General features: G+C 42.6%; 1 protein-coding gene and 1 pseudogene across 1 annotated transcript; both read right to left on the reverse strand.

The window, feature by feature from the left end:
- Positions 1-24,179, reverse strand: part of LOC148804447 (uncharacterized) — a 150,998-nt pseudogene that overhangs the window by 125,389 nt on the left and 1,430 nt on the right.
- Positions 1,405-2,390, reverse strand: LOC148804453 (norbelladine synthase-like). Its single transcript, XM_088896061.1, has 2 exons — positions 2,112-2,390; positions 1,405-1,959 (listed from the first exon to the last, which is right to left on the reverse strand). The coding sequence occupies exons 1-2, from the start codon at positions 2,296-2,298 to the stop codon at positions 1,652-1,654; spliced, it is 495 nt and encodes a 164-aa protein (XP_088752187.1). The 5' UTR covers positions 2,299-2,390; the 3' UTR covers positions 1,405-1,651.

Consider the following 24,179-nt stretch of genomic DNA (forward strand, 5'->3'; position numbering starts at 1 on the left):
AGAAAGAAAGGAAAGAAATAAAAAGCGAATGAAATTAAGAAATAAAGGAATGAAGGAATGAAAGGAGGGAAGGAAGGATGAAGAAGAAGAAGAAGGAAGAGGAGGCGATGTTCACCGATCATGATAATAGTGATGGTGGCAATAGAAATGTTATTGGCAATGTCTCTCTCCAGCCCTTTTGGATGTCTCTCTTTCTCTAATTTCATATCTCACTTCTCTCTCTCTCTCCCTCTCTCCCCCTCTCTCTCTCTCTCTCTCTCTCACACACAAATATCACTGAGCTTAGATTTGAGGTCCTCTATCAGACTCTCAGTCCCTCCCCCATCTTTTGATCTCCTCTTTTCTCTCTTAGTCCTTCTTTAAAAATATTTTTTTATTAAACAACAAACCATTGATTGGGTCGAACAGTTTGGTGGTTCAACCACCTAGGTTAGTGGTTCTCTGACCAATTCAACGTTATTATTTTTCATAAAAGTGGTCCAGTCCAAAAAGGACCCAGAGACATGACTGGTTCCGGAGCAGATGGTTCAACCATTTTTCAAAACAATGTTCATCACTAATTGGCCCCAATATTAAGGCACTTAAACAACGCATATATTCATTTTAGTGCCTTAATTTTTTAGCCAATGAGTGATAAACACGGTAAGTTGGGTTGACATAGTTTAATTTATTTAACCTAATTTTTTTTTGATGAATCTTCTTATTGAGATGCAATTAATTAAGGTGGCGTTTGATTACGTCGAATTGAAATTTAAGTCTGAAAATAAAAAGAAAAGCTATTATTTCCCTTTGAAATCTGAAAAGCAGTATATATATGTTTTTTAACTTTTCAAAGAGGCTCTTAAAATTTTAGTTGTTTGGGTTGGATCAGTTCTCCAATCTCTGAAATTTATCAAACGCCACCTAGTTTTCCAAACTTTAGCTCATCCTGTCAGTATAATGCCTATATTACAGTTTATTAGTTTATTTAATTTCACGATGGAGGGATGTGAACCTGAACAATTATTGAGGATAACCCTATTGCCACATCATCAGGAGCTGCCATGTCATCATCAGATTGATCTCCATCTACAGATGTAACTCTATCTAGATTGAGATAGCACTCAACTAACTAGATAGATCCTATCAGATAGAGTTTAAATCTAAGAAAAACTCTATCTGATAGAGTTCAATGTTATCTAACTCTGTCCAACTATTGTTGTACTCAAAGTGTACTTCTTCACCTATAAATACAGGGCTCTATCCCATCGAACCATTCTCAATTTGTTTGGCTTTTCTACTTGTTGTTTATTTTCCTAACTATAATAGAACATGCAGCTGGCTTTCAAACATGCATAACGAATTATTGAATTACATTTATATTTTAGAAAAATAAATTAAAACTTGCAACCACAAAGAACGGCATTGGCCTCAAAATCAAAGTACCATTTTATGTAAATGGCGACATGTGGACACAAACATCTGACAGACACAGACCCGAGAACTACTCGATCAACACGTACAGAGGAGAACACAAACTTTTGACGGACACAGACTCGAAAACTACTGAACAGAGAGAAGTAGATCTAATAGAGGAATTATTAACTGTTTCTAAGAAATGAAGAAATAAATTACAGGAATCAAGAATCATAAAATTCCGCCAATAAATAGATTAGTTGTTGTCGCCCTTGGATTTGGATTTGTTCTGTATGACATAGTTTGAAATTGCTTTGGCCACCCACCACAAAGTACCAGCGGTAATACGGTTAGCGTTGTCTTCAAACTTGTCGTCGAGCTCAAAGGCAGTGGTGGATTGAATGATGCATGAGGAGGCGTCTTTCTCTATGACTTTGAAAATAATATCGAATGAACGAAACCCAATATCAAGAAATCCTCCTTCAATCACTCGGACCAACTTCTCGCGTTCTTGATGATCAATCTTTATGAACTTCTCCTTCCATATACGTGGCTCTGGAAGCGCTGAATGAAACAGTAATTATATTTAAGTATCAAATTAAACCATCATGGGTTAATAAGAAATATTTCAATTCATTCATTAATGCAATAAATAAAATGATGAAAAGAAGAAGAAATTAAAGGGTAATGCAAGAATATATATATATATATATTACCGTCGTCGAGTTCAATGAGAATGACAGTGCCGACCGTTCCATCACCCTCAAGAACATCATTTCTCTTGTAAACTTGGGGCATAAGTTGGACGAAGAGTTTGGGCAGATCGGGCGAGCCATACACAGCCCACACATCATCTGCAGGCACCCCTACTTCCATCTCGTTAGTTACACGCGCAGTCATCATCTTGTTAATTCAAAATTGATGCAAATAAACAAATTAAAAGCTAAGCTCTTCGAACAAGTTTTGGATGTAAGGTGTGTTTGATTGATCTATATCTAGTAGCCTTTTTATATATCTAGCTCCCAACTTGGCAACTCTCAAGCACGTTTTGGATAAGTCTTAGCCGACGGATTCGTTTGACTCCTTTTCTCTCATTGATTAAATGATAATGAAATTACCAAAAAGTCCAAAAGTATAGGTAGGTTTGTGATAGCGTGTGGATGCGGCGATAACAACAAAGGAGAGCCAGCCAGAGGACTTGAATTGAGAATAGGAATACCTGGCATGAATTGTTCAATTTCCAACCAAATAGGGACGTCAATGAATGATGACCTGTTCTGTACCGGCTGGCTGCTCTGTACTGTAGGCGGTCAATTTGCCGATGATGTAGACCAGTCTATTTGTTTTGACCGTCTATCTTTTTGATATGGCTAAGGCCATGATGGCAAAAGCTCCATATCTGGTGCATATATAGAGAGAGAAGTACGGATAAGCACATGCAGATTTCAGAGTTATATTAAACATTCAAATGGGATAAACAATTGAGGGGTGGGAGTTTAACCCATTCCCAAACGCCAATTACCCAAAGAAGAAAGATTCAATAGAGAAACCTCAAGAAATCCTAATCGAATCTAGATTATCAAATTGGAGAACCAAAGAAGAAGACAATTTATGAATCTTTGCATCAATCTTCGATCTCCTTGTTGTGTTCCTTCTCCAATTCGCATTCAGCAGCCCTCTCTTTTCTCTAGCAATTCCTCTTCTTCAATTTTCTTTTTGGGGTTCGAACCTTAATCCTTTCTTTTTCTTTTCTTTTTATACATTTCTTCTTCTCTAAAGGCAGCCGCCTTTCTCCCCTCTAGGGCTATGAATTGGGCTGCTGCTTTTGGTGGGTTGAACTGCTGTTCTTTTGATTTTTAGTTGGGTCTTGCTTCTTTGTGGGCCGAAGTGCTGCCCTTTTCACCTAGATTGTCCCAAATTGGCCCAGAACCTTCATCTTTGGCGATTAGTTACCTGAAAAGTGACAAAACATCCGAATGCATTAACTGACTCATAAATACCCAAATTAACCCTAGAATCTCAACAATTAAACCTAAAAAGACCCCAAGTTCTTATGAATAACTTAAGCTTATCAAATTCCCCCACACTTGAATTGTTACTTGTCCCCAAGTAACAAGGACACAAATCAAGTGATCGGTCATCTAGACTCTAAGTTTGGATAAAGGAAAATGGTTGAGCCAGGTTGGCAACTAATACTAAAAGTTTTGTTGAACTCTCATGATCATTGTAGACTACTTATAATTGGTTCACTATGTTCGGTTCACAATGCTCGGTTCATAATAAGCACAACTATGCTCGATTCATATTAAGCACAACTAATACTAAAAGTTGTTAAACACAACTATGCTTGGTTCACTATGTTAATCACAAGAGTCTCACCAATGCACTGCCCATGTTTTAATTAAGAGCACACAAGTCAACGAAATCCAGGATAAATCACCAACTCACAATGTAAATTCAAAAAAATTCAACAGACATCAATATGAGTATATGAACACTTTATAAACACTTCATAATAAGCACCTCAACTAGATTGTCAATAAATGAAATTACAAATGCAAATTCAAATGCCATGGATTTTACCAACTAAATAGCATAGAGTCACATGAGATCATTAAAGTCAACTCTCTTAAGCTTTTTACACACCACTTGTGGGGCATTTTATTCTTTCCTAAGTTATTAAAATTCCTTTTGACACAAATACAAACGTGGGTAACGAATGCACCTGGTTACTCAACATATAATATACTTAGAATGCTTTGCATACTCTTATTCTCAGTCACCGTTTTACGTGAAAATCAACATTTATGATGAAGATTCCCGGTTACTAAGCAACCAAAAACATTGGAGTAGACACATTTTAATTTAATTGACCTTAAATCATGTCTCTGAATTAAATAATTTGACTTCCATTACAATTACAATGAATAGCATCCAAAGGAGTAAATGTAATTTCATTCATCAGCTACCTTGCCAAACTACCCATTAATCTGCATCTCAAAAGTATCATACACACCAAATTGATTTCCTAAATTTATGCACTTTACATTACAACTTAGTGAATTCACCCTAAATTCTTTTAACTTGATACGTCCTAAAAATAGCATGACTAGCATTCTTTCATTGACTCTGAAAAAGATTAACACTATTAATACCGAACATAGTTCACACAATTTCTGCAAAAATTTTGCCTAGAGAAATTCAAAAGAAAAGACTGCTGCAATTAATTAAACATCACACCTAATCCCCCCCCCCCCCACACTTATGCATGGCATTGTCCCTATTGACAAATACATAATCAGAAATGGAAACTCCCGTGCATGGCAGTATCAAACGAGCTCAATAAGGGACACTATCTCCCTTTCTCTAAGCATTTCACCCTGAAGGTATGGCTTGCAATGGTGACCATTCACCTTAAAACGCTCTCCTTTCAAGTTTTCCAATTCAAGAGCACCATGAGAAAATGCCTGAGTGATTGTGAACGGTCCACTCCATCTCGACTTCAGCTTTCCTGGAAACAATTTCAAACGAAAGTTAAACAACAAAACCAAATTACCTACCTAGAAGTCCTCCTGAACAATATGCACATCATGCCATCTCTTTGTCTTCTCCTTGTATAGCCTGGCATTCTCATATGCCTGCAGTCTAATCTCATCTAACTCATTAAGTTGTAGCATTCGCTTTTCACCTACAGTCTTCATATCGAAGTTCAATGCCTTGATTGTGAAAGAATGGTAGGATCCATCTGATGGACGCCATAAAGGTTGCAGAATGGGTGGGGCGAATTTCAAAAATTTCCTACCTTCTCCCAACTGGGAATCATATTCCCTGAATTTAGAATACAATATTCAAGGATCTACTTGAACCCTAATCAAACCAGATCTGTACCAAAAGATAAATGGGAGGATTATACCTGATCCGGAGAAGCAGTATCTCCCAAAGTTGGTGTTCACGCCCAAAGAATGCTCCAAGATCTGTCCCTGCTGAAGATGACACAGCTGTGGATGGAACAGAACCAGCAGGGTGCGTCCTACACACTGGATCCTTCACAAGAATCCCCTGGATGTACTAAACACTGAATTCTTTCAGTCTTTCTTGCAAGACTGATGTCAAGAACTGGTTTCTTGACTTTCTTTTCTGCAAAGATCAAATCTTGCAACAATGCAGATGGCGGCGGCAGGAGGAGATTTCCAGAAACGAAAAGGCTGAACTGTTTTCTTTTCTGGAGAGAATGAGATCTAATCTCAATTCGCAGGAACCTTTCTTGCTTACCAGAACCTCTTGGATCGAAATCTGATTTCCCTGTCTTGGTTCATTCGAAAATCTCCTCTCTTTTCTTCTTGATTAAGAAATCTCCTAATTAGGAGTTATCCCAATCCAAATCAGTATTTGGATAGGGGATAATCTTAACCCCTTTCCCAGATAGAGTTAGCTTACTCCTGATCTTATCAGGAGGTTACCAGATTCAAATCTGATTTGAATTTGGTCTCTAAGAGTGGATAAGGCTAAGAGCCCAATCCTTTTTGCTAACTTCAATCTCAAATTCGCCCCATTGATGGGTGATCATATCAGCCCACCTCGAAATGGGCTTTTGGCCCATTAAGTATTCAGTGTTTAATTAGTTTCCAATCTGCTGCCCAGTTGGGCTTCTTTGTATGGCGTGGGACCCAAGCATTGATCTACACACCAGCCACATGAGTTCGGCCCAGCCTTTAATACAAGGCCCAGCCAAATTCACTGAAAATCTCAATGAACCCCTTGAGTCCATCGTATGAACCCTATGGGCCCAACACTTACATTAAGTGGTCCCTGGGCCAAGCCATCTTATAAAAACCCAGGGACTGTGGGCAGGTGCAAGATTAGCCCATCAGGTATTATCCTAAATGGTCTTACACTTAACCTCTCAGCCCTTAATGATCAAGCACTGCCCGACAAGAGAGGACCTCTCCCTCGGCTGCAAGGAACAGTGCCGCACTCTCCTCTCACATGGATCCCGGGAATTAAAACCATTTGCAAACATTTTGAAACCGTACATATATATGTAAATATATTAATTTTGCAAAAACAAAATTCCAACGATTGAAATCAACTGCCGGCAGTTTGGTTTCCATCAGAGAGAGTGCATTCCCGATCATTACCCTTTGTCCGACAAAGTGGCTGATTCTGTCACTATGACCACCCACTCAGATGAATTCTCAAACTGCCCCAACATACCCAGGTTTTGATCCCCACTATGGATCTCACTGATTGGCATATCAAAGGCAGCCTGATCCAGCACCTAGTGAAGTGTCATAATCGAGTCTAGGGGTCAGGTGTAACTTTCCAGTTTTGCCCATCTATCTCCAAGGTCCAGGGCAAGACTGGAAATCTGGTCCGATTCAAGGATTCAAGTAATCCCATGCTGTATGTGCCTCGGGTCTTACCCTGAGGGCTGAGACAGGCCATCCCAACACATGGTGGCACACCAGTATCAGCCTTGGCAGGATAAATCTCCCCAGACTTATCCAACGGCTGTGAACATTTAAAACTAACATGAGTCTCTACAAATGTCCAGTTTTAGGGTTTTACACAGAATTAAACCAAACAACATGAATCAAACATGCACTTTATATATTTCCACTAAATAACAAAAGTACATCAAAATAATTGAAGCTAAGGGCATACAAAACTGTCTAACAGCTCCCACTTGCACTTAGGTCCAATCTGGTACAAGCCGGAGTCCCATACTTTCCACGTGTTTCTCAAACACCTTCTGTGTCAGTGGCTTAGTCAATGGGTCTGCCACATTATCCGCTGATGCTACCTTTTGAATTAGGACGTCCCCTCTACCAACGATCTCCCGCAGTACATGGTACTTCCTCTCGATGTGCTTTGACTTCGAGTGGGCCCGAGGCTCTTTAGCCTGGGCGATCGCTCCATTGTTGTCACACAACAACGGGATGGGTGATGTGCTGGATGGAATCGCTCCCAATTCGTGTATAAATTTCTTCATCCACACGGCTTCCTTGGCAGCTTCACTTGCGGCAATGTACTCGGCCTCGGTTGTGGAGTCTGCAGTGGACCCCTGTTTGCTGCTTTTCCAGCAAACAGCACACGATCCTATCGTGAAAACATACCCAGATGTAGACTTTCTATCATCTGGATCCGACTGGAAATCGGCATCGGTATACCCTAGAACTTGCAGTGAACTACCATCGAATACCAGACAAAACTCTTTCGTCCTTCGAAGGTATTTGAGTATGTTCTTCACAGCAGTCCAATGCTCCTGTCCTGGGTTTGCCTGGAATCTGCTTACCACACTCACCGCCTGAGCTATGTCCGGGCGAGTGCACAACATGGCATACATGATGCTCCCCACAGCTGAGGCATAGGGAACGTCTCTCATGCTCTCAATCTCCTCAGAAGTCTTGGGAGACATCTTCTTGGAGAGAGTGACTCCGTGCCTGAAAGGAACGTTTCCTTTCTTGGAGTTTTCCATGCTGTATCTTTTGACAATTTTGTCAATGTAAGCAGCCTGGGATAATCCAATTATCCGCTTCGATCTATCTCTATAGAGTCGAAGACCCAGTATGTATGAAGCTTCTCCAAGATCTTTCATGGAGAACTGCTGTGATAGCCATACCTTGACCGAAGTCAACATTCCTACATCATTCCCAATAAGTAGGATATCGTCCACATACAAGACTAAAAAGGTGATCTTATCCCCACTGGATTTCCTGTAAACACAGGGCTCATCCGGATTCTGCTCAAAGTCAAACGTTTTGACTGCAGAATCAAAACGGATGTTCCAACTCCTAGAAGCCTGCTTAAGTCCATATATGGATCTATTAAGTTTACATACCATGTGTTCCTGACCAGCAGCAATGAAGCCTTGCGGCTGCTGCATGTAGATATCTTCACTAAGATCTCCATTCAGGAACGCTGTTTTGACATCCATTTGCCAAATGTCGTAATCATGGTACGCTGCTACAGCTAGCAGGATCCTAATGGATTTAAGCATGGCCACCGGTGAAAAGGTTTCCTCATAGTCGATGCCTTCTTTCTGAGTATACCCTTTCGCCACCAAACGAGCTTTAAAGGTCTCAATCCTGCCATCGGGGCCCTTCTTCCTCTTGTAGATCCATTTGCAACCAATTGCTTTTACCCCGGAGGGCGGATCCACTAGAGTCCAGACTCCATTGGTCTCCATTGAGTCCATCTCGGCTCTCATGGCCTCCACCCACTTCTGGGAGTCTATGTCTAACATAGCTTCCGCGTAAGTCACGGGATCCTCTTCACTAGTCAAGGCTTCCACCAGGTAACTATCCTGGTCATAACCATATCGGACTGGTGGTCTGGATACCCGGGTGGACCTACTGCTCCTGAGCTCTCCTCATCAAGAACTATTTCCTGACGATGGGTGTCCAGGATGTAATCGGATTCTAAGAATCGGGCGTTTCGACTGCAGAACACTTTCTGCTCACTTGGGTCATAGAATAGATAACCCACCGAATCCTTTGGGTAGCCTATAAACAGGCAACGGCTGGTTTTAGATTCCAACTTGTCCGCACTTGTTCTTTTAACGTGTGCAGGACAACCCCAAATCTTCAAGTGTCTCACACTTGGATTCCTTCCGGTCCAAAGCTCATATGGAGTTTTCGGAACTGATTTGGTTGGAACCCTATTCAGCACGTAGATGGCAGTCTCTAATGCGTATCCCCAAAAGGATGTGGGTAATTCTGAGCGTACGAGAAGTGACCGGACCATGTCCAACAAGGTCCTATTTCTCCTCTCTGAAACACCGTTGAGTTGAGGTGTAGCAGGAGGAGCTAGTTGTGACACTATCCCATTGGCCTTTAAGTAGTCCCTGAATTCGTCAGAGAGATACTCGCCACCTCGATCTGATCGAAGGGCCTTAATTTCTCTCCCTAACTGTTTCTCGACTTCCTGTCTGAACTCTTTGAACTTTTCAAATGATTCAGACTTATGTCTCATCAGGTACACGTAACCATATCGTGAAAAATCATCTGTAAAGGTGATGAAGTACACGTGTTGATTCCGTGTCCTAACACTCAGGGGACCACATACATCAGTATGTATTAGGTCAAGTGTGCCTGCACATCTTTCAGGCTTACCATCAAATGGCCGCTTAGTCATCTTACCTTGGAGGCAAGGTTCACAAGTGGGAAGATTTTCTACGGTTAGAAAATCCAAAGGACCATCCTTTACCAGTCTTGTGATTCGGTCGACACCGATGTGGCCAAGTCGGTAATGCCAGAGGCACGTGAGATTTACTGTATCACGAGTCCTTTTCTTGGGATTTTTGACCGACGTAGTTTCGGTTAAGTTAGTTTCCAAAGAAGGATGCAGAACATAGAGACCGTTCTCTAGCTCCCCGCATGCGATGAATTTATTATTCCGTTTAACAGTAATCATATTACTAAAGTAAACAGTATATCCATCAGCACACAATTTTGAAACAGAAATTAAATTCCTTCTCAAGTTCTGTACATAAAGACAATCTTTAAGTACAAGGACTCCTTCTTTAAAAACTAATTCTACGGTTCCTATTGCCGCAGCTGCAACACTTGCAGTTGTTCCCAAGAACAGTGTCACTTCACCTTCACTCAGCCTTCTGCTAACTTTGAACCCCTGCAGTGAGTTACACGCATGAGTTGAAGCCCCGGAGTCAACACACCAGGACACAGAAGTAACTAACATATTAGTTTCTATGACACAAGTTTCGATATTACCTTTCTTAGATTCCAGGTAGGTAGGACAGTTCCTCCTCCAGTGGCCGGTCTGCTTGCAGAAGTGACAGACATCAGATGCCTTGTTCTTCTTCTGCTTCTTGGGTTTGGTAGTCTTCTTCTGGGGCTTCTTTGCCTTTCTCTTTCTCTTGCCCGATTTGTTAGCTTCAGCAAGCATAACCACAGGCTCATCCTTCTTGAGTAAATCCTCAGCCCTCTGCAACATATTGCTGAGTTCCTGGACGCTGACATTCAGTTTATTCATATTGTAGTTCATAGTGAACGCATTGAAGGAAGAGGGCAAAGAATTTAGGATGGCATCCACTTGCGTGCCAAGATCTAGCCCGGATCCAAGAGCTTCATGTTCGTTGATGTATCCCATCATCCGAAGACAATGGTCATGAACTTTCTGCCCTTTGGTCATCTGCGCGGTCATGAACAATTTCAGGACCTTCTATCGAGTAGAACGGTTCTGCTCCTCATACATTGTCCTTAGACTGTCCAATATGTCCTTGGCAAGTTCGATCTGATCGAACTGCCTCTGTATTGAGTTGTCTAATGAGGCAATGACAAAGAAGCGGGCTAGGGAGTTCTTATCCTCCCAATCTTGGTAGTCCCTCCTACGGGCCTCAGAAGCCCTATCACCCGGACGTTCCGGGGCAGGATTTTTCACTACCTTGTCTAACTTTTCAGAAGTTAGGACCAGCATAAGATTTCTGTACCAGTCGGCATAGTTTGGGCCCTTAAGCTTGTTATCGTCTAGAAGCTTTGCAAATTGACCGTTTGCCATTTTCTGATAAAACAGCAAAATCATTAGTCCACAACCTTAGTTTGATTCATGTTTACCTACATAGATATGGCTTTTAATCTATGTTCCATTCCCATTTGTTCATCTCTGAGATTTCCCTCCTATCTCAGTGACGGAGACGACGAAATGTCTCTGGAAATGTGGGAAATCACATGGGGTGCGTGAAGCCAACTGTTTCAGCTGCATAACCCCACCACCTTTCTGTGACGGATCATATCCACTCATCAAATGAGTTTCCCTTTGGCCTCTGTCAGACAAGGTTCAGAGCCGTTTTCAGGTAAACCCTTCTGTCAGTGAGTGCACACCCATCATATTCAGGTTACGCCAAGGTACCGTGAGAGAGTTCCCATTTTCTGGTGAAGCCCCTCCCACATCGGTCTATGACGCCCCTATCATCTTATGAAACACTCTAACAGATCCAACAGCAAATGGATAGCCCAATTTTATGGTGCGTTTCCTCATTACTGATGGACCCATCATTGTGCTAATGACGGAAGGCCTTTAGAGAGTCCATCATATGGATCTCCCTATCACTTGCATTCATATTTGCTGGAGGGAACAAAATTACGGCCTAGTTCTAATTTAGGTCAAACCAAAGTGGCTCCCACTGACTTTCATAAAGTCAGATTTCTGGTGGGCCTTAATCGGCTAGGGGTTCCGTACGCATCCCTTTTCAGGGTTGTGGGGCCCACCAGGCAAAGAGGGGGTCATCCAATGACCTTCAGGGACACCATGGCAATGATGTGCATTCAGCCATGGTGTGCGCAAGAGCCACTAACGAGTCATCACGGGCCAAGTACTTATGGCCCATGGTCGCAGCACATCAAACATCCAAACATCACATGTAAAGGAGGAATTGATCCAATCAATTAATTGCTGTAAAGCCCATTCAACGGCCCATTTAAAAACCAAGTCATTAACGATTAATGTCCACTAGGTGTATGGGCTGAATCGCAGATAGCAGTTCGGCCCATACAGCTCATCTCACAATAATGGGCTTTTGCAGTTTTAACCCTTTAAAACTGGGCTTTACAGGTGGGCCGAATTAATCCCTGTAATTGCACATCAGATTTGGAACAAAAGTGTGAGACAATTGGACTGAGAACAGCCCCTTTCGAAACCCAGATTCGGTCCAAACAGTTTTGGTCCAATCTAGTCCGAAATGGTCCAAAACTGATTTTCAATTCAAGAATTAATTATTGAATGATCTAAAATTAATAGTTTTGATTTCTAGCAAACACAAAACAATTATGGACTGTTCGCACCACCTGCAAAACAGAGGTTAATCACAAGGGTTGCAGTTTCATAAACTGCAAATCGCAGAAAACGATTTCTCCATCTGCAAATCTCCTGCGCCGCCATCTTCTTCCATCTTCTTTAATCAAGAAAAATAACAGAAATCCTATTTCTATTAATTACATTCTTGATCAAATCCTATACATTCAGTCTAAAAAATAAAAAAAAAATTATTTACAGACCGAATTGAATGAAATAAATAAATAGAAAAGAAAAAAGGGTGCGCAGATCATCTGCGCTAAAACTGCACTGCGATCTCCAGGTTTGAACAGTCCATTAAATCAAAATAAATAAAGAACAATTCCAAATAAATTTTGGATTGAATAGAAATTAATTTCAGATCAATCGCCCTTAACAAGAAACAGTTTCTTGAAAAAAAAAAGAAGACAATCTGCGCAATCTTGAAAGAACACCTTCTATCCATCTGCGCAGGGTCAGATCTGATTTTCTTTTGGTTCAAGATTCGAACCTGTGGCTCTGATACCACTGAAAGAATGGTAGGATCCATCTGATGGACGCCATAAAGGTTGCGGAATGGGTGGGGCGAATTTCAAAAATTTCCTACCTTCTCCCAACTGGGAATCATATTCCCTGAATTTAGAATACAATATTCAAGGATCTACTTGAACCCTAATCAAACCAGATCTGTACCAAAAGATAAATGGGAGGATTATACCTGATCCGGAGAAGCAGTATCTCCCAAAGTTGGTGTTCACGCCCAAAGAATGCTCCAAGATCTGTCCCTGCTGAAGATGACACAGCTGTGGATGGAACAGAACCAGCAGGGTGCGTCCTACACACTGGATCCTTCACAAGAATCCCCTGGATGTACTAAACACTGAATTCTTTCAGTCTTTCTTGCAAGACTTGTTAGACAGTTTTGTATGCCCTTAGCTTCAATCATTTTGATGTACTTTTGTTGTTTAGTGGAAATAAATAAAGTGCATGTTTGATTCATGTTGTTTGGTTTAATTCTGTGTAAAACCCTAAAACTGGACATTTGTAGAGACTCATGTTAGTTTTAAATGTTCACAGCCGTTGGATAAGTCTGGGGAGATTTATCCTGCCAAGGCTGATACTGGTGTGCCACCAAGTGTTGGGATGGCCTGTCTCAGCCATCAGGGTAAGACCCGAGGCACATACAGCATGGGATTACTTGAATCCTTGAACCGGACCAGATTTCCAGTCTTGCCCTGGACCTTGGAGATAGATGGGCAAAACTGGAAAGTTACACCTGACCCCTAGACTCGATTATGACACTTCACTAGGTGCTGGATCAGGCTGCCTTTGATATGCCAATCAGTGAGATCCTTAGTGGGGATCAAAACCTGGGTATGTTGGGGCAGTTTGAGAATTCATCTGAGTGGGTGGTCATAGTGACAGAATCAGCCACTTTGTCGGACAAAGGGTAATGATCGGGAATGCACTCTCTCTGATGGAAACCAAACTGCCGGCAGTTGATTTCAATCGTTGGAATTTTGTTTTTGCAAAATTAATATATTTACATATATATGTACGGTTTCAAAATGTTTGCAAATGGTTTTAATTCCCGGGATCCATGTGAGAGGAGAGTGCGGCACTGTTCCTTGCAGCCGAGGGAGAGGTCCTCTCTTGTCGGGCAGTGCTTGATCATTAAGGGCTGAGAGGTTAAGTGTAAGACCATTTAGGATAATACCTGATGGGCTAATCTTGCACCTGCCCACAGTCCCTGGGTTTTTATAAGATGGCTTGGCCCAGGGACCACTTAATGTAAGTGTTGGGCCCATAGGGTTCATACGATGGACTCAAGGGGTTCATTGAGATTTTCAGTGAATTTGGCTGGGCCTTGTATTAAAGGCTGGGCCGAACCCATGTGGCTGGTGTGTAGATCAATGCTTGGGTCCCACGCCATACAAAGAAGCCCAACTGGGCAGCAGATTGGAAACTAATTAAACACTGAATACTTAATGGGCCAAAAGCCCATTTCGAAGTGGGCTGATATGATCACCCATCAATGGGGCGAATTTGAGATTGCAGTTAGCAAAAAGGATTGGGCTCTTAGCCTTATCCACTCTTAGAGACCAAATTCAAATCAGATTTGAATCTGGTAACCTCCTGATAAGATCAGGAGTAAGCTAACTCTATCTGGGAAAGGGATTAAGATTATCCCCTATCCAAATACTGATTTGGATTGGGATAACTCCTAATTAGGAGATTTCTTAATCAAGAAAAAAGGAGGAGATTTTCGAATGAACCAAAATAGAGGGAGAGAAATCAGATTTCGATCCAAGAGGTTCTGGTAAGCAAGAAAGGTTCCTGCGAATTGAGATTAGATCTCATTCTCTCCAGAAAAGAAAACAGTTCAGCCTTTTCGTTTCTGGAAATCTCCTCCTGCTGCCGCCATCTGCATTGTTGCAAGATTTGATCTTTGCAGAAAAGAAAGTCAAGAAACCAGTTCTTGACATCAGTCTTGCAAGAAAGACTGAAAGAATTCAGTGTTCAGTACATCCAGGGGATTCTTGTGAAGGATCCAGTGTGTAGGACGCACCCTGCTGGTTCTGTTCCATCCACAGCTGTGTCATCTTCAGCAGGGACAGATCTTGGAGCATTCTTTGGGCGTGAACACCAACTTTGGGAGATACTGCTTCTCCGGATCAGGTATAATCCTCCCATTTATCTTTTGGTACAGATCTGGTTTGATTAGGGTTCAAGTAGATCCTTGAATATTGTATTCTAAATTCAGGGAATATGATTCCCAGTTGGGAGAAGGTAGGAAATTTTTGAAATTCGCCCCACCCATTCCGCAACCTTTATGGCGTCCATTAGATGGATCCTACCATTCTTTCAGTGGTATCAGAGCCACAGGTTCGAATCTTGAACCAAAAGAAAATCAGATCTGACCCTGCGCAGATGGATAGAAGGTGTTCTTTCAAGATTTGCGCAGATTGTTTTCTTTTTTTTCCAAGAAACTGTTTCTTGTTAAGGGCGATTGATCTGAAATTAATTTCTATTAAATCCAAAATTTATTTGGAATTGTTCTTTATTTATTTTGATTTAATGGACTGTTCAAACCTGGAGATCGCAGTACAGTTTTAGCGCAGATGGTCTGCGCACCCTTTTTTCTTTTCTATTTATTTATTTCATTCAATTCGGTCTGTAAATAATTTTTTTTATTTTTAGACTGAATGTATAGGATTTGATCAAGAATGTAATTAATAGAAATAGGATTTCTGTTATTTTTCTTGATTAAAGAAGATGGAAGAAGATGGCGGCGCTGGAGATTTGCAGATGGAGAAATCGTTTTCTGCGATTTGCAGTTTTTGAAACTGCAACCCTTGTGATTAACCTCTGTTTTGCAGGTGGTGCGAACAGTCCAAAATTGTTTTGTGTTTGCTAGAAATCAAAACTATTAATTTCAGATCATTCAATAATTAATTCTTGAATTGAAAATCAGTTTTGGACCATTTCGGACTAGATTGGACCAAAACTGTTTGGACCGAATCTGGGTTTCGAAAGGGGCTGTTCTCAGTCCAATTGTCTCACACTTTTGTTCCAAATCTGATGTTCAATTACAGGGATTAATTCGGCCCACCTGTAAAGCCCAGTTTTAAAGGGTTAAAACTGCAAAAGCCCATTATTGTGAGATAAGCTGTATGGGCCGAACTGCTATCTGCGATTCAGCCCATACACCTAGTGGACATTAATCGTTAATGACTTGGTTTTTAAATGGGCCGTTGAATGGGCTTTACAGCAATTAATTGATTGGATCAATTCCTCCTTTACATGTGATGTTTGGATGTTTGATGTGCTGCGACCATGGGCCATAAGTACTTGGCCCGTGATGACTCGTTAGTGGCTCTTGCGCACACCATGGCTGAATGCACATCATTGCCATGGTGTCCCTGAAGGTCATTGGATGACCCCCTCTTTGCCTGGTGGGCCCCACAACCCTGAAAAGGGATGCGTACGGAACCCCTAGCCGATTAAGGCCCACCAGAAATCTGACTTTATGAAAGTCAGTGGGAGCCACTTTGGTTTGACCTAAATTAGAACTAGGCCGTGATTTTGTTCCCTCCAGCAAATATGAATGCAAGTGATAGGGAGATCCATATGATGGACTCTCTAAAGGCCTTCCGTCATTAGCACAATGATGGGTCCATCAGTAATGAGGAAACGCACCATAAAATTGGGCTATCCATTTGCTGTTGGATCTGTTAGAGTGTTTCATAAGATGATAGGGGCGTCATAGACCGATGTGGGAGAGGCTTCACCAGAAAATGGGAACTCTCTCACGGTACCTTGGCGTAACCTAAATATGATGGGTGTGCACTCACTGAGAGAAGGGTTTACCTGAAAACGGCTCTGAACCTTGTCTGACAGAGGCCAAAGGGAAACTCATTTGATGAGTGGATATGATCCGTCACAGAAAGGTGGTGGGGTTATGCAGCTGAAACAGTTGGCTTCACGCACCCCATGTGATTTCCCACATTTCCAGAGACATTTCGTCGTCTCCGTCACTGAGATAGGAGGGAAATCTCAGAGATGAACAAAATGGAAATGGAACATAGATTAAAAGCCATATCTATGTAGGTAAACATGAATCAAACTAAGGTTGTGGACTAATGATTTTGCTGTTTTATCAGAAAATGGCAAACGGTCAATTTGCAAAGCTTCTAGACGATAACAAGCTTAAGGGCCCAAACTATGCCGACTGGTACAGAAATCTTATGCTGGTCCTAACTTCTGAAAAGTTAGACAAGGTAGTGAAAAATCCTGCCCCGGAACGTCCGGGTGATAGGGCTTCTGAGGCCCGTAGGAGGGACTACCAAGATTGGGAGGATAAGAACTCCCTAGCCCGCTGCTTTGTCATTGCCTCATTAGACAACTCAATACAGAGGCAGTTCGATCAGATCGAACTTGCCAAGGACATATTGGACAGTCTAAGGACAATGTATGAGGAGCAGAACCGTTCTACTCGACAGAAGGTCCTGAAATTGTTCATGACCGCGCAGATGACCAAAGGGCAGAAAGTTCATGACCATTGTCTTCGGATGATGGGATACATCAACGAACTTGAAGCTCTTGGATCCGGGCTAGATCTTGGCACGCAAGTGGATGCCATCCTAAATTCTTTGCCCTCTTCCTTCAATGCGTTCACTATGAACTACAATATGAATAAGCTGAATGTCAGCGTCCAGGAACTCAGCAATATGTTGCAGAGGGCCGAGGATTTACTCAAGAAGGATGAGCCTGTGGTTATGCTTGCTAAAGCTAACAAATCGGGCAAGAGAAAGAGAAAGGCAAAGAAGCCCCAGAAGAAGACTACCAAACCCAAGAAGCAGAAGAAGAACAAGGCATCTGATGTCTGTCACTTCTGCAAGCAGACCGGCCACTGGAAGAGGAACTGTCCTACCTACCTGGAATCTAAGAAAGGTAATATCGAAACTTGTGTCATAGAAACTAATATGTTAGTTACTTCTGTGTCCTGGTGTGTTGACTCCGGGGCTTCAACTCATGCGTGTAACTCACTGCAGGGGTTCAAAGTTAGCAGAAGGCTGAGTGAAGGTGAAGTGACACTGTTCTTGGGAACAACTGCAAGTGTTGCAGCTGCGGCAATAGGAACCGTAGAATTAGTTTTTAAAGAAGGAGTCCTTGTACTTAAAGATTGTCTTTATGTACAGAACTTGAGAAGGAATTTAATTTCTGTTTCAAAATTGTGTGCTGATGGATATACTGTTTACTTTAGTAATATGATTACTGTTAAACGGAATAACAAATTCATCGCATGCGGGGAGCTAGAGAACGGACTCTATGTTCTGCATCCTTCTTTGGAAACTAACTTAACCGAAACTACGTCGGTCGAAAATCCCAAGAAAAGGACTCGTGATACAGTAAATCTCACGTGCCTCTGGCATTACCGACTTGGCCACATCGGTGTCGACCGAATCACAAGACTGGTAAAGGATGGTCCTTTGGATTTTCTAACAGTAGAAAATCTTCCCACTTGTGAACCTTGCCTCCAAGGTAAGATGACTAAGCGGCCATTTGACGGTAAGCCTGAAAGATGTGCAGGCACACTTGACCTAATACATACTGATGTATGTGGTCCCCTGAGTGTTAGGACACGGAATCAACACGTGTACTTCATCACCTTTACAGATGATTTTTCACGATATGGTTACGTGTACCTAATGAGACATAAGTCTGAATCATTTGAAAAGTTCAAAGAGTTCAGACAGGAAGTCGAGAAACAGTTAGGGAGAGAAATTAAGGCCCTTCGATCAGATCGAGGTGGCGAGTATCTCTCTGATGAAATGAGGGACTACTTAAAGGCCAATGGGATAGTGTCACAACTAGCTCCTCCTGCTACACCTCAACTCAATGGTGTTTCAGAGAGGAGAAATAGGACCTTATTAGACATGGTCCGGTCACTTCTCGTACGCTCAGAATTACCCACATCCTTTTGGGGATACGCATTAGAGACTGCTATCTACGTGCTGAATAGGGTTCCAACCAAATCAGTTCCGAAAACTCCATATGAGCTTTGGACCGGAAGGAAGCCAAGTGTGAGACACTTGAAGATTTGGGGTTGTCCTGCACACGTTAAAAGAACAAGTGCGGACAAGTTGGAATCTAAAACCAGCCGTTGCCTGTTTATAGGCTACCCAAAGGATTCGGTGGGTTATCTATTCTATGACCCAAGTGAGCAGAAAGTGTTCTGCAGTCGAAACGCCCGATTCTTAGAATCCGATTACATCCTAGACACCCATCGTCAGGAAATAGTTCTTGATGAGGAGAGCTCAGGAGCAGTGGGAGATGACCCACAAGTTCCAGGTAATGACCAACCTAGAAGGTCCACCCGGGTATCCAGACCACCAGTCCGATATGGTTATGACCAGGATAGTTACCTGGTGGAAGCCTTGACTAGTGAAGAGGATCCCGTGTCTTACGCGGAAGCTATGTTAGACATAGACTCCCAGAAGTGGGTGGAGGCCATGAGAGCCGAGATGGACTCAATGGAGACCAATGGAGTCTGGACTCTAGTGGATCCGCCCTCCGGGGTAAAAGCAATTGGTTGCAAATGGATCTACAAGAGGAAGAAGGGCCCCGATGGCAGGATTGAGACCTTTAAAGCTCGTTTGGTGGCGAAAGGGTATACTCAGAAAGAAGGCATCGACTATGAGGAAACCTTTTCACCGGTGGCCATGCTTAAATCCATTAGGATCCTGCTAGCTGTAGCAGCGTACCATGATTACGAGATTTGGCAAATGGATGTCAAAACAGCGTTCCTGAATGGAGATCTTAGTGAAGATATCTACATGCAGCAGCCGCAAGGCTTCATTGCTGCTGGTCAGGAACACATGGTATGTAAACTTAATAGATCCATATATGGACTTAAGCAGGCTTCTAGGAGTTGGAACATCCGTTTTGATTCTGCAGTCAAAACGTTTGACTTTGAGCAGAATCCGGATGAGCCCTGTGTTTACAGGAAATCCAGTGGGGATAAGATCACCTTTTTAGTCTTGTATGTGGACGATATCCTACTCATTGGGAATGATGTAGGAATGTTGACTTCGGTCAAGGTATGGCTATCACAGCAGTTCTCCATGAAAGATCTTGGAGAAGCTTCATACATACTGGGTCTTCGACTCTATAGAGATAGATCGAAGAGGATAATTGGATTATCCCAGGCTGCTTACATTGACAAAATTGTCAAAAGATACAGCATGGAAAACTCCAAGAAAGGAAACGTTCCTTTCAGGCACGGAGTCACTCTCTCCAAGAAGATGTCTCCCAAGACTTCTGAGGAGATTGAGAGCATGAGAGACGTTCCCTATGCCTCAGCTGTGGGGAGCATCATGTATGCCATGTTGTGCACTCGCCCGGACATAGCTCAGGCGGTGAGTGTGGTAAGCAGATTCCAGGCAAACCCAGGACAGGAGCATTGGACTGCTGTGAAGAACATACTCAAATACCTTCGAAGGACGAAAGAGTTTTGTCTGGTATTCGATGGTAGTTCACTGCAAGTTCTAGGGTATACCGATGCCGATTTCCAGTCGGATCCAGATGATAGAAAGTCTACATCTGGGTATGTTTTCACGATAGGATCGTGTGCTGTTTGCTGGAAAAGCAGCAAACAGGGGTCCACTGCAGACTCCACAACCGAGGCCGAGTACATTGCCGCAAGTGAAGCTGCCAAGGAAGCCGTGTGGATGAAGAAATTCATACACGAATTGGGAGCGATTCCATCCAGCACATCACCCATCCCGTTGTTGTGTGACAACAATGGAGCGATCGCCCAGGCTAAAGAGCCTCGGGCCCACTCGAAGTCAAAGCACATCGAGAGGAAGTACCATGTACTGCGGGAGATCGTTGGTAGAGGGGACGTCCTAATTCAAAAGGTAGCATCAGCGGATAATGTGGCAGACCCATTGACCAAGCCACTGACACAGAAGGTGTTTGAGAAACACGTGGAAAGTATGGGACTCCGGCTTGTTCCAGATTGGACCTAAGTGCAAGTGGGAGCTGTTAGACAGTTTTGTATGCCCTTAGCTTCAATCATTTTGATGTACTTTTGTTGTTTAGTGGAAATAAATAAAGTGCATGTTTGATTCATGTTGTTTGGTTTAATTCTGTGTAAAACCCTAAAACTGGACATTTGTAGAGACTCATGTTAGTTTTAAATGTTCACAGCCGTTGGATAAGTCTGGGGAGATTTATCCTGCCAAGGCTGATACTGGTGTGCCACCAAGTGTTGGGATGGCCTGTCTCAGCCATCAGGGTAAGACCCGAGGCACATACAGCATGGGATTACTTGAATCCTTGAACCGGACCAGATTTCCAGTCTTGCCCTGGACCTTGGAGATAGATGGGCAAAACTGGAAAGTTACACCTGACCCCTAGACTCGATTATGACACTTCACTAGGTGCTGGATCAGGCTGCCTTTGATATGCCAATCAGTGAGATCCTTAGTGGGGATCAAAACCTGGGTATGTTGGGGCAGTTTGAGAATTCATCTGAGTGGGTGGTCATAGTGACAGAATCAGCCACTTTGTCGGACAAAGGGTAATGATCGGGAATGCACTCTCTCTGATGGAAACCAAACTGCCGGCAGTTGATTTCAATCGTTGGAATTTTGTTTTTGCAAAATTAATATATTTACATATATATGTACGGTTTCAAAATGTTTGCAAATGGTTTTAATTCCCGGGATCCATGTGAGAGGAGAGTGCGGCACTGTTCCTTGCAGCCGAGGGAGAGGTCCTCTCTTGTCGGGCAGTGCTTGATCATTAAGGGCTGAGAGGTTAAGTGTAAGACCATTTAGGATAATACCTGATGGGCTAATCTTGCACCTGCCCACAGTCCCTGGGTTTTTATAAGATGGCTTGGCCCAGGGACCACTTAATGTAAGTGTTGGGCCCATAGGGTTCATACGATGGACTCAAGGGGTTCATTGAGATTTTCAGTGAATTTGGCTGGGCCTTGTATTAAAGGCTGGGCCGAACCCATGTGGCTGGTGTGTAGATCAATGCTTGGGTCCCACGCCATACAAAGAAGCCCAACTGGGCAGCAGATTGGAAACTAATTAAACACTGAATACTTAATGGGCCAAAAGCCCATTTCGAAGTGGGCTGATATGATCACCCATCAATGGGGCGAATTTGAGATTGCAGTTAGCAAAAAGGATTGGGCTCTTAGCCTTATCCACTCTTAGAGACCAAATTCAAATCAGATTTGAATCTGGTAACCTCCTGATAAGATCAGGAGTAAGCTAACTCTATCTGGGAAAGGGATTAAGATTATCCCCTATCCAAATACTGATTTGGATTGGGATAACTCCTAATTAGGAGATTTCTTAATCAAGAAAAAAGGAGGAGATTTTCGAATGAACCAAAATAGAGGGAGAGAAATCAGATTTCGATCCAAGAGGTTCTGGTAAGCAAGAAAGGTTCCTGCGAATTGAGATTAGATCTCATTCTCTCCAGAAAAGAAAACAGTTCAGCCTTTTCGTTTCTGGAAATCTCCTCCTGCTGCCGCCATCTGCATTGTTGCAAGATTTGATCTTTGCAGAAAAGAAAGTCAAGAAACCAGTTCTTGACATCAGTCTTGCAAGAAAGACTGAAAGAATTCAGTGTTCAGTACATCCAGGGGATTCTTGTGAAGGATCCAGTGTGTAGGACGCACCCTGCTGGTTCTGTTCCATCCACAGCTGTGTCATCTTCAGCAGGGACAGATCTTGGAGCATTCTTTGGGCGTGAACACCAACTTTGGGAGATACTGCTTCTCCGGATCAGGTATAATCCTCCCATTTATCTTTTGGTACAGATCTGGTTTGATTAGGGTTCAAGTAGATCCTTGAATATTGTATTCTAAATTCAGGGAATATGATTCCCAGTTGGGAGAAGGTAGGAAATTTTTGAAATTCGCCCCACCCATTCCGCAACCTTTATGGCGTCCATTAGATGGATCCTACCATTCTTTCAAGACTGATGTCAAGAATTGGTTTCTTGACTTTCTTTTCTGCAAAGATCAAATCTTGCAACAATGCAGATGGCGGCGGCAGGAGGAGATTTCCAGAAACGAAAAGGCTGAACTATTTTCTTTTCTGGAGAGAATGAGATCTAATCTCAATTCGCAGGAACCTTTCTTGCTTACCAGAACCTCTTGGATCGAAATCTGATTTCCCTGTCTTGGTTCATTCGAAAATCTCCTCTCTTTTCTTCTTGATTAAGAAATCTCCTAATTAGGAGTTATCCCAATCCAAATCAGTATTTGGATAGGGGATAATCTTAATCCCTTTCCCAGATAGAGTTAGCTTACTCCTGATCTTATCAGGAGGTTACCAGATTCAAATCTGATTTGAATTTGGTCTCTAAGAGTGGATAAGGCTAAGAGCCCAATCCTTTTTGCTAACTTCAATCTCAAATTTGCCCCATTGATGGGTGATCATATCAGCCCACCTCGAAATGGGCTTTTGGCCCATTAAGTATTCAGTGTTTAATTAGTTTCCAATCTGCTACCCAGTTGGGCTTCTTTGTATGGCGTGGGACCCAAGCATTGATCTACACACCAGCCACATGGGTTCGGCCCAGCCTTTAATACAAGGCCCAGCCAAATTCACTGAAAATCTCAATGAACCCCTTGAGTCCATCGTATGAACCCTATGGGCCCAACACTTACATTAAGTGGTCCCTGGGCCAAGCCATCTTATAAAAACCCAGGGACTGTGGGCAGGTGCAAGATTAGCCCATCAGGTATTATCCTAAATGGTCTTACACTTAACCTCTCAGCCCTTAATGATCAAGCACTGCCCGACAAGAGAGGACCTCTCCCTCGGCTGCAAGGAACAGTGCCGCACTCTCCTCTCACATGGATCCCGGGAATTAAAACCATTTGCAAACATTTTGAAACCGTACATATATATGTAAATATATTAATTTTGCAAAAACAAAATTCCAACGATTGAAATCAACTGCCGGCAGTTTGGTTTCCATCAGAGAGAGTGCATTCCCGATCATTACCCTTTGTCCGACAAAGTGGCTGATTCTGTCACTATGACCACCCACTCAGATGAATTCTCAAACTGCCCCAACATACCCAGGTTTTGATCCCCACTATGGATCTCACTGATTGGCATATCAAAGGCAGCCTGATCCAGCACCTAGTGAAGTGTCATAATCGAGTCTAGGGGTCAGGTGTAACTTTCCAGTTTTGCCCATCTATCTCCAAGGTCCAGGGCAAGACTGGAAATCTGGTCCGGTTCAAGGATTCAAGTAATCCCATGCTGTATGTGCCTCGGGTCTTACCCTGATGGCTGAGACAGGCCATCCCAACACTTGGTGGCACACCAGTATCAGCCTTGGCAGGATAAATCTCCCCAGACTTATCCAACGGCTGTGAACATTTAAAACTAACATGAGTCTCTACAAATGTCCAGTTTTAGGGTTTTACACAGAATTAAACCAAACAA

This window comes from Nelumbo nucifera, chromosome 1, assembly GCF_055504915.1.
Source record: "Nelumbo nucifera cultivar China Antique chromosome 1, China Antique-T2T, whole genome shotgun sequence".
NCBI classification, from domain to species: domain Eukaryota; kingdom Viridiplantae; phylum Streptophyta; class Magnoliopsida; order Proteales; family Nelumbonaceae; genus Nelumbo; species Nelumbo nucifera.